This window comes from Hippocampus guttulatus, chromosome 10 (assembly GCF_054856545.1).
Source record: "Hippocampus guttulatus isolate MCC_2025c chromosome 10, RoL_Hgut_1.0, whole genome shotgun sequence".
NCBI lineage: Eukaryota > Metazoa > Chordata > Actinopteri > Syngnathiformes > Syngnathidae > Hippocampus > Hippocampus guttulatus.
This window is the reverse complement of record NC_141270.1, coordinates 16,195,166-16,210,544: the sequence shown is the minus strand read 5'-3', so window position 1 is coordinate 16,210,544 and position 15,379 is coordinate 16,195,166. Positions and strand designations below refer to the sequence as shown.

The window sequence follows — 15,379 nt, the reverse complement described above, 5'->3', positions numbered from 1 at the left end:
TGCCAAGAAGAAATGGCACATTTAGATAGCAGCAAAACAGGCCCCTCTCCATTTATGTGCTGGACAGAACCTTGAGCCTGTCTGCAGTTTTTCCTATTAAAAACCTCACTGGACGGTGAGCAGACAAACCCATTATGCCCCACGTTGTTCGTGGCTGTGGGACAGCAGAATATCACTCGTAGAAGTTGTACAGTGACACTCTGATGACACTGGAGTGCGTGTGTGGCAGCTCTCTTGGGGCTGGTAGCTTTCCCCTCGCACATATTGGAGGTGAGACCTTGAAGAAAAATTATTACTTTTATGTTTGCTTTATGGCCCATTTTTCACGTTAAATGCAGAAAATCTATTCAGAGGTCACAGAAATCCTGCTTCTCTCCATTGGCCAGAACTAATTCCTGCAGCCCTCGGTATCGATAAAGCATTCATGGGAGCAAAGTATGCAGGCTATGTACTGCAGCACTCAAGTCTCTATTTTCTACTAGCCAGTCTATTGGGACTTGTTCAGCTCTTATCTGCCCGGGTATTAGAAATGTCAACTGCACACTTGCATGAACACACACACACACACACACACACACACGCACGCACAAAGGAGAGCGCAGCCAATGTTCCCTTATCTCCGAGTGGCATTGGCAATACAAGTCGTGATAAGAGATAGGATTGGCAGAACAAGCCATAAAATCCAAGCTTTTATGGTGCAGTTATTGTCTTTCTGTCTCCAATTAAGGTGATTACTCATTTTCTCTTAGCTCCCCCTCATCATGCACCTAATAGACTGCATTTTCCTAATGCGGGATTAAGTAGCCGCTGTGGCAGTGGGGTTTATAAATATGTAAAATATACTTTTAATTATTTCATGGAAATGTGGCAGCTAATCAATAAAGCGAGACGTGACAAACATACCTTTGACACAGGCCTTTGTAAAGCTCTTGGTAAATGATCAGCATGGCCTGTCAGCGCAGCCAAGCCCTAATGAATATTTGGTGCCTGTCATGTTAGGAGACAAATGGATTAATTGTAGCCTGCTAATATAATAGATTCTTCATGAAGAGCCATGCAGTGAGGCAGATGAGAGGGAGCCTAGCAGCCACTTGGTGTTGGAACCTTGATGTAAATAGGATCTTTGCATCAAGGTTGAGGGTTAAGTAGTGTACAGAAAGCTACTCAAGGGTAGTTGTCCATTCATTTGTTTCCATCCAATTGCCTTAAGAATGGCTCGTTAAAGGAGAAGCAGAGGAATATCATTTCTAATGTCATTTAATTGATGCTTTGATGAGACTGTCCTTTTGCTCTTTAAGGCAGTCTTTTTGGGAGGATCTATCGATCGATCGATCAATCGATCGATCTATCTATCGTGGTTGTAACAATACATCTATTAAATTGATGTGTCTCGCCGCAATATCAGTTTTTTTTTGTTAGTTTTTTTTACATTTTGCAGTCAGCAGAGCTGAATTGGTTTTAAAATAAAATACACTCAAAGAGCATTCTTTTGTGTTTATTTGGAGTTACTTTTAATTAGGTTATTGACAGAAAAGGCATCAATACGGAATGGAAATCGGCTTTATCATTACGAATTGTATTACTACAAAAATGTGAGACAGTAATCCCTCGTTTTTCGCTGTAATTGTTACCAGACCTCCCCCACGCATTCCCCCCGCCGTCAAGAAAAGTGAAAAACTGCGAAGTATGATTTGCCCCAATAAGGGATTTTCGTGTTTGTAAGTGGCTGTAATGTTTGCATACAGTTAAATGTGAATCACAGCTGTTCCATAGTATGTTAGCACCCTCTCTTGGTGAAGGACATAGACTACAGACCAGTTACATTTGTGTACATGTGGGGGTAAGCTGGATGGAAGAGTCGCTGTCCACGATGTTGTTGTCTGTCTGATCACTGATGCTGTTGCAAGCAAGAAACATCACAGGTACCACCATGTTTAAAACATGAAAAGAGTATTTATAGTTTACATATTTGAGACAGCGCGCCCCGGTGGTCCAGTGGTTAGCACGTCAACCTCACAGTGCAGAGATCGTGGGTTTGATCCCGTCTCCGGCCTTCCTGTGTGGAGTTTGCTTGTTCTCCCCGGGCCTGCGTGGGTTTTCTCCGGGTACTCCACTTTCCTCCCACATTCCAAAAACATGCATGGCAGGCTTGATGAACACTCTAAATTGTCCCTAGGTATGAGTGTGAGCGTGGATGGTTGTTTGTCTCCGTGTGCCCTGCGATTGGCTGGCAACCGGTTCAGGGTGTCCCCCGCCTACTGCCCGAAGACGGCTGGGATAGGCTCCAGCACCCCCCGCGGATCGGAAAATGGATGGATGGATATTTGAGAGATACTTAATATTTATGATATTTGAGTCATACTTAACTCGGAGGCTTTTGGTTCACTCGAGACTCTTCTGCTGGAGCCGCTGACGGTGTCGCTGAGGTTTTTAAATTGCGGAAAAACATGGCAATGAGTAGCACTATGAAGTTCATTTTGTCTTCTTATTAGTTGAAATAGCTTTATGGTTTATTTTTCATCAGACAATGGTCTTTTTTTCATGAAGAAAAAAAAACTTTTGGCTGTCTCATCAGCCTTCGCCTGAGCTGTCAGTGTCATGGCTTCCTTGTGACGTGTCTAAAAAACAGCTCACCAGGTCAGGAAACCTTCAAAATAATGCTACCCGGACAAGGCTGTGAACCAACTCCCTGCCGCCGCTGTTAAAGCAATGAACGATGTTGTCATTGGTCAATGTCGCGCTAATCACGTGCCTTGTTTGCATGGTCTTGTACAAAGTCTCTGAGTCACGCAACTCTTTGTTCGGCATGCAGGGAAAACTCTCTCACTCATCAACATGAAAAAACGCGTCTTGACACAATATGGTATTGGCTGTATTTTTTTTTCTTTAAATTTTAATGAATTTGAGGGGGGGAGTGCGACACACTGAAGCCGCAAAACTTTGAGCGTGAAATGGCGAAGGATCACTGTTGAACCGTTATGTCAAAATGTATTGTATTGATTAATGAACATATAATTACACCATACAAAAACAAATATATATATATATATGTGTGTGTGTGTGTGTGTGCGCGCGCGTGTAAATGTGTATATGTTTGTGTGTGTGTATTGCATACCTTTTTTTCTTTTGTAACTTTTCAGTTTTCTGAATTGAGCGGTGACTTTGAATCACAAATATTCTATCAACATGCTGCACATACTATTTTTAAGCTCAGAACAACGCAAAAACAAATCTATCTTTTTCAAATAACACCACAATATTAAAACTGTGGGCGGCCCGTTGGTCCAGTGGTTAGCGCGTTGACCTCACAGTGCAGAGGTACCGGGTTCAACTCCAACTCCGTCCTCCCTGTGTGGAGTTTGCATGTTCTCCCCGGGCCTGCGTGGATTTTCTCCGGGTACTACGGTTTCCTCCCACATTCCAAAAACATGCATGGCATGCTGATTGAACACTCTAAATTGTCCCTAGGTATGAGTGTGAGCATGGATGGTTGTATGTCTCTGTGTGCCCTGCGATTGGCTGGCAACCGGTTCAAGGTGTCCCCCGCCTACTGCCCGAAGGCAGCTGGGATAGGCTCCAGCACCCCCCGCGACCCTTGTGAGGATAAAGCGGATCGGAAAATGAATGAATGAATATTCAAACTGCACAAAATTCTTGGGAAAAAATGATTTTCAGTTACAGTCATCAGTATTTACGCACATGCTGGGCGTTCTTATCTATCAATGTATGCAAGATTTACGCTTTGTAGAATGAGGAAAGACAAGCCAAAGACAAATGCGCACTGTAGAGGTGGAATTTCTTGGAAACCAGGAAAAACTGGGAAGCTGTGACCTTGAGTATTGCCTTTGCCCAATGCTATTCTCTCTTATTCTCAAGCCCCCTCGTCTATCTGTCCCTCTTTTTTCTCTGTCCTCCATCAGAGCGAGGAAGTAGGGGAGCGCACAGGAGGTACAGGTCACCAGCCGCTCCCCTCATCAATTAAATGCGCGACAGTGTTTTTTTCCGATGGCTGAACTTATATGTCAAGGAGATGAGCAGGACCTCATGTTTGTGCTTTTGACAAATCAGCAAATGTTTAATCTCAAGATGTGCCAGCACTCATAAATAATGCAGGCTGGGCCCAGACTGTCTCCCAACCTGTCAGATAGAGGCGTTTTCTTCAGGCCTCGGCTGGAAAATACAGGAAGACTAAACTCATGCCCTGTCTCCTTTATCTGATCGAGTCCTCAAATCTTCACTTCATCACTTACCATTCATTTCCCGTTTCCCTTGCCATCCCCTACCTTGACTTCACTTCATGTTGTCTATCCTTTGCTCTCTGGTTTTCGCCATTAACATCTTTGCAATACCCACTAGTATTCTAATTTGTATTCTTCTTTCATGAAAAAGTTACTCACCAGCCTTTGCCAAAGAAGAGAAAAGAGACTCAGAATTATCCGAGCCCGAGGTTTGCCATCTCAAAGAAATAGCGGATTGAGCCTGAGCTTTGCCTTCAGTTGCATTAAATGTAAATCGGGCCAACAGAAAGCAGTGTAGTGGACTGTGAACCGCATCAAATCCCCATCTGGGCGACTCACTTTTTCCTGGGAAAGTTTTCCGATTGTCCGCAGAGAAAATTTCAATTTTAAGCCTATTGAAGTGGATCTCTACCCATTCAAAGGTTCCGCTGAATTTGTCCTTTAGGTAGCTGAAATTGATGAGTCGCCACATTGGAAGAAGTACGTGTAGGGTGCATACACAGACCACACTGTTTACTGTACTCTGGGTACTGTATATTACCAATTCAACATCATTTCGTATGTTACCAATTCGATGAGCAGCTTCCTTTGCTTCATCTTCTGTCTGCTGTTCTTTCAGGCGCTGGGGAGTTTCTACTTCATTCATGAGTCTTTGAAAAACATCCAGCAGTTTGATTTCAAAGGTGAGCCACACATATACATCACAGCAACAGACTCGAAATGGAATCCACCTACGTTGGCCCCTCATCCCTCCGCTGCATATCACATGCAACCATTTGCGGGCTCTTCCCACTTCAATCAAAATCAATGAGCTAAGATTGTCTTTGAGGATAATGTAAAAAGAGCGGTACCGAGTGGTAATGCTTATTAATATTAGGATTTAATTCATAAGATTTCGGGCCTACGGTAATGGTGTTCCGCAGGTTATTGGACAGTTACGGCAGTCTCATCAGCCTGCGGTGTCAGAGGGCCCCGGAGTCCTGTGGCCACGCTAATTAAAGGAAGGATATAGATGTGGTGGCGCCTTGCTTCCTATTAGACCCAAGTCAGCATTAGCACCAGTTACCCCAGTGAAGGACAGGGCGATGGCAGAGGCGGCTTCCTTCAGAAAAGAAGACCACTACTCTGTGCATACAGTAATCCCTCGTTTATCGCGGTTAATGGGGACCAAAATCACCCACGATAAACGAAAATCCGCGAAGTAGCGACCAATTAACATATACAGGTTAAAATCTTTTATTTATTTATTTTTATTTTCCCCAAAAAGTCCGCAAATAGTCCGTGTGAAGCTGCAAAACAACAGCGGGTCACATAGAGCAACATATACAGTCCTGTATATGATTTTTTATTTATTTATTTTTTTTAATGAATATATTTTGAGAAAATCCACTATGTACCGAATCCGTGATAAACGAACCGCGAAATAGCGAGGGATCACTGTACTTCTAAATGATGATTTACCAAAAACCTGACGTTTAGAATGGGTTTAACTTTTCATCTAAACAGTTATACTTAAATATAAGCTGCACAAATGTCTCTACGATGGTATGAGTAAAACTTTTTTTTTTCAAATCCTCAAAGATATGGTGCATGTAAATTATTTTAATTATGAGATTGCTACCGACCAGTACCACGAATAATGGCACTGCTAGCGAAGCAAGCGGCCCATATAACTATCCTGTGTATTCTACTTTCTCCTTTGTTATGAAATTAATAGCTGCCTTCAGGGGTGGCGCTACACTTTTATCTTTTGGATTTTCTTACCCCTAACTTCTACATTTTTTGACTACTCCTGTACTAACCGATCCAACATCAATCTTTTCGGCTCATTCGTATTACGATCATTTATCAAAAAAATTCAAATTAAAATCCCCAAATTTGGGGGTTTTAACCTCTAATTTTGAATTATTTTTGACCGATTCCAATCGTTCCAACTTTCAACTATTCAGATCATTTGAACAAAAAAAAAAGAAAAATTAAATGAAAGCTAAATATTAACATTTTTGGGGGACGGGTGGGGGGGTCTAAGTTCCACATTTTTTGACCGAACTATTCCATCTGAAAACTGTTCATCTTATCCCTACCACAATTTATTTCAAATTTTCAAAACAAAAATCCCCAAATTAAGATTTTTTAAAGGTTTTCATTGCTTATTTCTTCATTTTTTGGACCGATTCAAACCATTGCAATATTAAACAGTTGAGCTTATCCCTCCTGCATTTGTTTTTCAAAATTTCACAAAAAAAAGTATAGATTTTGTTAGTTTTATTCCCCTGCAATTTCTTTCTCTTTTTGACCGATGCAAACCGTTCCAACTTTAAAATATTCCGCTTTTTTCACGATTTCCCAATTTTTTTTCACCTTTTCCCCGTTTAAGGTGTAGACCACATTTTTATTGTATAGATCAAATTACTACTTTTAAATTATGCATACTAGGGAAGGAAAAACTAAACATTTTGAATAAAGTTTAAATTAAAACAAATGTAATTTGTAATTGGTGCACTAAAATTGAAGAAACATTTCCAGAATAAAATTTAAATTGCTTTCTCTGTTGATTGCATGTATTCTTCTATGTCTTATTCACTGCATCAATAACAAAGGTGCTTGAGAAAAATCGAGGTTGTAATAGCACAAGGCTTGATGTCATATTGGACTCAACTGGTTTTGAATCTGTTCGCTTCAAGTTCTGATTTCACACCAGCAGATGGTGCAGTTGTCTGTGCAAGGCGGTTGCTCATTGTGCACTCTAAATCCTTGTTTAGAGAATTCATTGGGGTCTTGAAAAAAATGAACAGATTTTTTTTTTCATTTCTTCAATCAGCAAAGAAATATAGAAAGGTGGTTGGGAAGGAAACCTGCTCCGAGACCCTAGAAAGCACACCCTCCCTGGAAAAAGAGAAGTTTCCACAGGACTACTTTCCTGAGGTGAGTGGTTAGGTCAGAGTGATGTGTCCTCTGCCCGTGTTTCAGGACATTTACTTTCTGTAAAAGTACGACATTAATACTCCATTAATCACATATTTCACCGTGAAACAACAATAAAGAATTATATAGAGTAGCTTGGAGTCTTTCAAACAGAGCCTGCTTGTTGGTTCCTGAGGACCAATTCTGTACTTACTCTGATGTGTTCAGTTGTCCTGTATGGTGCTGTGCGCCGTCATAGGCAAGCTGAGCATTGAGCAGAGCTGTGCTGATGTAGTCATGAAGAGCACGACTGCCCGCGTTGTCATCCCCGCACTCCCCACTCATCTGTCAACCATGCTCCAATGGCCGCCTCTGCACATATATGCAAAACAGATGGAATCATCCCTCTCCGCACTCTTCCCCCTATTTCCATGCCTTTCACAAACTGTAGCTATACCGCCATACAAACCCATCCAAGTTCCGCGGACCGACATAAATCCACACCCTGGCAGTGCCACATCTTCGATATACACATAGACGCCACATCTGGATATGATCTGAATAAAACAAATCGCCTTGAGTAAGTTGCACATCTATTTCAGAATCATGCGTTGACACAATGTCAACGCATGATTATGCCTTTCGAAAGGACAAACATTAAAAAAAAAAACACAAAACACGATGGCGCGGTCCATCTTGAGCGCGAGGAGGGGAGTGATGTCGCACGAACGGAGAGGTAGAGGTGGATGGTGGTTAAGAAAAGTTTTCCCCCTGTGATTTATGCTCCTTTCCCGCTTGGGATATGAATCTGGGATGATGCTCCGGAGAGCGGCACTCCAGATAATGTTAGCCCATTTAAAAAGAGCAGATTTGTGTAGTCTATCAGGGTCGCTGAGTATTTTTTTTATATTTTCCCCCCCTGTCTCCCTCCTCCTCCTCCGGCTCTCCATAGTGAGAAATTGGTTGTTATCATAGATCACAGATACTGCTCAAACCTCTTATGAAAGATGAATTAATTTCACTAATGCTTTAATGCAAAGCTCTCATGAGGGAGGCAGACTGGTGATAACCCCTTGCCTCGTCCCTGCTTCCTCCACGTGTGATTTATGCCCTCTTTTAGTAGATGAAACTGCCTACATTTGCCATCCATCCGAGGCTTTGAGGAATCCTATTACATGGAGATCTTGGGCGGAACAACGTGCCACACACAGTCCCAAACCAGTTGCGTCGAGTCTCAGCTTGTTCAGGTCACACGGTCTCAGCCTTGTCATGATATTGGAGGGACAGATTTGGGGGAAAAGACATTCGACCAGACAGACCAAGAGGGCAGCCGCTGTATCTTTAACATGCTCATAACTGATGTTCACTTCAAATGAACTATTTTATTCGGTTAGATTAGATATTTTATAAACTAGTTTTTATTTGTCATAAGAACTCCGCTGCGGGAGGTTGTAGAGTGATGCGAAGACAGATGAGTTGGCTGGTGGAAGACGGATGTTTGTTTCTCCGCATCTGTCTTACCTTTTATAGGTCCCCATCAATAAAGTGTCATTGGGCTGGCTGTTGATGACATCATGCTGTGATAGTAGTGTGTGTGTCTTTGTGCGGGCATGTATAGAAAAAAAAAGAAAATGAAACAACTGCAATTTATTGTGCGAAACTTGTCAACTTCTGAACTGAAGAAGTATAGTCAGTTCCAACGATGCTGGGATCAAGATTATTATAAATAATTAAAACTAAAATTTTAAAACGTTGTATTATCAACATAAAATAAAAAGGAAAATGTTTCACCTGAACCCAACTAGAACAATAGTAAAAATGTACATTTTGTTTTTTGTCAATTCATATCATACATGAGGTTTTAGCTTTCATTCCATATTGCAGTATGTCCATACAGCAGAAGAAGGAAGGTGAAACAGTCATTTGAGAATTGTAGTTTACTTTATTACAGTTTTGTTCTTTTACCTTTTTTCCCCCTCGCACTCACACATGCATATATTTAAAGAAAAAAACGAAACAAATAAAAACTAAAGTAAAACGTAGCCTATTTGACCAAAAAATGAATACAAGTGAACACACGTGCTCTAAAAACTAATTAAAACTAACTGAATTTAAAAAAAGAACACACGGATGGGATTCAGTAGTTTGGGTGGGACCACTCCTAAATTGCTAGAAACAACTCTGCATTACACAGAACTGCTTTCTTCTTCTCCCTCCCTGTTCTGTCCTGTCTTGTCCTAACCTACATTGTCCTGTCCTTCCCATTCAGGTTGTAGCACTCTTTTCCCGCATGGAAATCAACTGCAATATGAAATTGTAGTATGAATGTATATATGGACAGTATGTGTTCACTCTCTTATGGCTGTCCATCCATCCATTTTCCATACGGAGCTCATCCTGTTATATGAGCCATGTTATGTGCCTTTCTGGAGAAAGCCAGACACGGCCGCGGTCTGTTCGGTGACAATCACAAGGCCGTATGACGACAGACAACCATATAGCTTCATATTCATACCTTCAGCATGAACTGAACCTATGCTGCCTCCATCCAAGTGAGTCCAGCGTACCACACCAGCCTCAGTGACCCCACAATCATATGCGAATGACTCAATAATTTGAGTAAGTTCCACAGTATTCTCTGTGCTACAACATGGTTCATGATGGGGGGGAATCATAGCTGAATTTGGTCTGTTGTCTTCCGTCTACGTTTAATTGTAATTTAATAGTCTCTAAATGAATTACATTTGCGATTTATACTCATGACCATTTATTTTAATTTGTCGATGTGTAATGTGGGATTAATTAACATATTCATCAAGAAGTAAGTTTGTAAATATCTTTTGAAGGGTTGCCATAATGGATTTGGTGTCTTGATGGCTTACTTTGTTCTGACAATATTTTCACCCCCTACTGAGCATTAATCTATGTATGCGGCTGCTGCAGTAATACATGCCTCCGCAAACCATTGCATCATACAGATTTGTCATTGCCCAATATAAATAAAGTATACGACCAAAACATTAATGTGCCCTTGCTATTGATTGTTTTACACGGGAGCAGGAAAAATAAATAAATAAATAAAAAGAAAGGGATGAAAATAGCAGAGAGGCAGTAGATCAACGACCAGAAGAGTTTATATTTGTTGTTCACGTCATAAGTCTCCCCATAAAAGCATTGAATTGATTCCATACATCCTGCCACTCCCCTGTATAATATGCTGTGACACGGGGATGATATCTCTAAAGTTAACTTTGTCAATGTGGTTCCCTGCTAACTCACAGTCCATGTTACATGTCGTTTGACGTGATGTTTGAAGATTGTGTGTGTGTGTGTGTGTGTGTGCGCGCGCGCGCGAATGGTCATCTAATTTTTGAAAAATGTTTTAATACACTCAGAATTGCAAGTATTATTTTTTTTGTGCTGATTCCGAATCTGGTTTCTTTTTTTGGGGGGGGGGGGCGGATTCCGAATCTGCGCATGTTTTTTCAGGCGTATCTAATAATTTTCTAACCATAATAAGATAGTAATCCATCCATCCATCAGTTTTAATATTCATTCATTCATTCATTTTCCGATCCGCTTTATCCTCACAAGGGTTGCGGGGGGTGCTGGAGCCTATCCCAGCCGTCTTCGGGCAGTCGGCGGGGGACACCGTGAACCGGTTGCCAGCCAATCGCAGGGCACACGGAGACAAACAACCATCCACGTTCACACTCACATCCCGGGACAATATAGAGTGTTCAATCATCTTACCATGCGTGTTTTTGGAATGTGGGAGGAAACCGGAGTACCCGGAGAAAACCCACGCAGGCCCGGGGAGAACATGCAAACTTCCCACAGTGAGGCCGGAGCTGTAATTTTAACCTGCACTGTGAGGTCGACGCGCTAACCACTGGGCCACCAGGCTACCTAACATAGTAATACATTTAGGAATATTTATGAATTAAGGGTTAGGTTCAGCAACAGCTGACCCCCCCCCCCAAAAGTCATAGCTAGAAATTCCAAATCATAAAATAGGTATTGTGTGAGCTTTATAGTTCAAACTTAAACACCAAAAATGAAGATATCGCAAAATCCTGATGTGCTAAAAAAAAAAAATTAAAAAGGAAGACATTTTTTGAATTGGCGTCAAAATATGTTTAGGGACACATAAAGCCATCTCTAATTAAAATTAGCTATTGTTCAGTGTTTTTTGCAATATTGTGGGATCGCTCATGGTATATATGCATACCTGTCAACTTTTCGGAGCGCCAACCTGTATAAACTATCAAAAAAATCCTTATAAAGAGCAAAAAATCCTTATAACATACCAAAGCATTTTATATGTCAAAATAACGGCAGAAAAAAACCCAACGAAATTTTCAATGATATTTATTGTAGATCTCCATAATACAATGTCTGGTTAATGTCTAATCATCATTCTACTTAGCGGCATTACTGTGTTCAGAGTTGTATTCCTGCATTACTTTTTTCACCAACTCCAAATGCTGACCCATCGGCTCGAAGTTACAGCATCCATTCATATTTAGGTACTTTGGAAATGAAAGCATTCGAGTAGACTAGCACCATTCTGGGCCACGGCGCGATCTGCTACAATCAGAGCAAAGCGGCGACCGGTGTCATGGGTCTGTCACTTGTGGTATTTCAGCAACAGAGATGATGTCATGTTGGGTGTGACGGTTATCGCTTGGAGCCACGTGCAAGTATTGAATCTGTAAAACAGCAAGTTTAGCGCTGTTTTTAATATGTCAGCTCCTACATCCTGTTTCCTTCCTTCATCAGACGGCGCCTTGCTATTGACCGTCATTTTGTAAAGAAATTACTTGGTGTGCATTTGAATCACAGGTGCGTACTGTTGGACAATAAGGAGCACTGGGTCATTTCAAAGACTGTTAAGATTGCTGTTAGCACTAGCCATTCACCTGACGACCGGCTAGCTCCGATGCACTGTACGTCTCTTGCCTCTTCTCAAAAAGTAGAGTGGTTAACAAAATGAGACGAGTCAGGAACCTCTGCAAGGCGGCTTTATGATACCCTCTTACATACCTGTGGCAATCTTAAACCCGTGCTCAATGTTTGGAGATGGAACTGATTATTTAAATTCAAAATTTGATTTACATTTGAACAAGAGAACAGGTTGGATCCGCTTTAGCGGTTCCACTGTATTTGTTGTGTATTCTTCGCTACTCACCATCTTTGTCATCCACTGACAAAGATGACTCACGTTGCTATTTCTTTATTCGAACATGAATGCATATGTTCCTCACCACATCCTGAGGAGACCTTTATTTATATCAAACAGGATGGTCTAATAAAAGGTGAAATGATACTTCAGGAAGAAGGATAATTTGCACCCTTTTTGTGTTATTTTCAGGTTTCTGATTTGGGCAGTTGCACCAATCCATCCCAAGATAGGATTTGTTTCTTTTTTTTTTTCCATAGCGTGTGTATGAATGTGTGCATGTGTTGTAGTCAGCCTGTATATGTATTGCTTGACACCCCTGGATGTGACCCGCCATGTAGCCCCCGTTCATCACTGTCATGGGCAGAGACGCCATCACTGACCTGTGGTGGGTCAGCCAATGTCACCTCCAGCCTTGCGACCTTTTACCATTGCCCTTTGACTCTCACCCTCATCCCCGCCCAGTGACTCTTCACTGCCACTAAATCTGATTTATGATATGATTACATGTCACTTATCCTTTTCATCCAAATACGTCTCCTGTTTTGAGCAAGTCACACGATGGTGTCAACGTGAATCTTTTTTTTGGAGATGCCATTTGTGTATGTGGAGTTTCGATGAGGCTGGATGTCATCTGTGTCATCTCTGCTACAATACCAGCGACCAAACATTGATGATGTCTTCGTGTCAAGCAACATAGAGCGACACAGTACTTCCTCTGTCTGATTGATTTCATGAGATAACCATATTAACTGCATTTCTGCAAAAACAAGAAATTGCCTATGTTGTTTAGAAAAATTGAATGTGGGTGTGGATGTATGTGAGTGTTGCTGGTCTGTGTGTGTGTGTGTGTGTGTGTGTGTGTGTGTGTGTGTGTGTGTGTGTGTGTGTGTGTGTGTGTGTGTGTGTGTGTGTGTGTGTGCGTGTTTATAAGCAAGCGATGAAGCAGAGGGCCGATCAGTCATACGTAGAGCAAATGGGGCAATCTGGGGCCAGGTGTCAGGGAAGTGATTGATTTTAATGTTGTGATTGCAGTTAATGGCTCTTTAAATTAAATCGAGATTAAACGTCTCTGGCTGCAGTCAGTGCTTGTATGGGCGCTGAGCACGACCACCCCCAGCATCACTTTTCATCTTGTCCCTCGTCATCCTAGCCACTCACTTTCTTTCCTCAACTTTATCTGAACAGGTCGCAGGGGAAAGCATGAATAGCGCGGTAGATTTTACAAAGCAATTTGGTCCAAATGGATATTGGTGTTCATAGCCAATTAATGTTTGTTTTTATATACTGTATGTATGTCATATTCAGTCAGTTATTATTATAGTCCGTTAAATATATTGGGGGGGTTTTTTCAAGCGCAAGGTCAATAATTCACGTGCATCCAATTCCATTTGCTGCTTTTAACGTCACAATATTTGGACAGCAACTCATAATTGGGCCCATACATCCTCTTAAGGCAGTATGGATTAATTCAAGTATGCTAATGTAATTCAATTTGATACAGTTAATCTTGTTCTAATGCAGATTGAAGGATGTGAGGCGCTATCAAATACCTCTTAGCCCTTTAATGTGAAGCTGAGGGGGGGGGGGGTTCTTGGTTTGTTTTTTCTTTTTCTTTTTTTTTGTCTTTTTTTTTAAATGAAATTAGTCAATTTGTAATTATGTGACCTGGCGCATAATTAGTTTATTCATCACTACAATTAACTCCCCATTAGGAGTATCAGAGAGAGTTGCACAGTAAACGGGAGGCTGAGGGGAAAGAGACTTATTTATCCATTTAAGAACTAGAACACAGCATCAATTTGTCCCTCATTTAATAACCAGCTTCATGGTGAATCATGTGGTGTTGGAGAAAGATCTTTAGACTTGTGATTGGATAATTAACTCAAGACTGGTGGGATCTGATCAAACAGCTGTTGTGTACTAGATGTCCACACTCTGCATGCCACTTTTTCTCCATCATTGATCAGTGTGCTTATTATTTTCGGAAAACAGGCATGAGAACATTGTGTTTTTCTGAACACTTTGGCCTACTATGCTAAAGTATTACAATGTGAGTCATGGTAGTGGTACATGGAGGGCTAAGTGACTTTATTTTTTAGGTGCGACGAGGTGCACAAACTTGAGAACCTCAGCACTGCCTGATTTCATGTGTTTTGTGCTTTGCAGTGCAAGTGGTCCAGAAAGGGATTCATCAGAACGCGATGGGCCCTACCTGACTGGTGAGTCTTTTTTTTTCTTTTTTTTTTTGATAGATCCCTACAACAATGCATCACATCATTGTCTAACCCTGAATGATTACAAGTCTATCATTGCGAATAAAGACGACGATTAAAATACGACCGCCGTATCTTTAGGGATGGAAACCCAGTACTAAACTGGCCCCGAGGCCATTTAAGATCTCCACCCTTACCGGGTAGTGTTAACAATCTTGGAGAAATTACTCAAATTACATTTCAATAGGTTTATTCTTTACGAACATTATTTTGCACCTATTGTGCACCGGCTTGGGAGTACGACCGCTCAATCAGCGGCTTTCAAGGCTTCGAAGAGTGAGATCGACTCACACAGCGCGAGCTGATGTCCTTATATTTGGTTAGCTCTGATGCTACGAATGCAACATCCGAGCGTTTCACTCCTTTGGCGTGGCTAAATGATTTCCACCCAGTGCAATTGTATCACTAATGTAAAAGTTTGGTTATTCATGGTTTGAGTGGTTATGTCTGGCGACCGGAAAGGAACGACGGAGGACATTGCAACGTCGTCGCTCAATGCGCGGTGTCACAAGGGCAATCATTCATTGAAATGTCATAGGGTGGGAAATTCAAGCAAATTTGACAAAAATACTGTATAAAAAATGTGCATCCCACCTCACAAAAGTGCTTTTTGCAGCCCAACTGCATGTTCCAGTTTTGATGCTCTGCATACATTTTTTTACACTAAATAATTGTTTATATCATGGTTAACAGTATAATAGCAATTTTTTTCACATAATTTCTTTTTCTGTCAATAACTGTTTTTTTAAATGTATTTTTAACATTTATGTCATTGTAGT

At 41.3% G+C, this 15,379-nt stretch overlaps 1 protein-coding gene across 3 annotated transcripts in view; it reads left to right on the top strand.

Annotated features, from left to right (window-relative positions):
- inpp5a (inositol polyphosphate-5-phosphatase A) overlaps nt 1-15,379 on the top strand; it is a 148,713-nt gene that overhangs the window by 69,839 nt on the left and 63,495 nt on the right. For all 3 annotated transcript variants that reach the window (XM_086122327.1, XM_086122325.1, XM_086122326.1), the window contains 3 exons: nt 4,858-4,921; nt 7,060-7,163; nt 14,494-14,546. In XM_086122327.1, the coding sequence (XP_085978453.1) occupies nt 4,858-4,921; nt 7,060-7,163; nt 14,494-14,546 (221 nt within the window). The remainder of the gene's footprint in view (nt 1-4,857; nt 4,922-7,059; nt 7,164-14,493; nt 14,547-15,379) is intronic.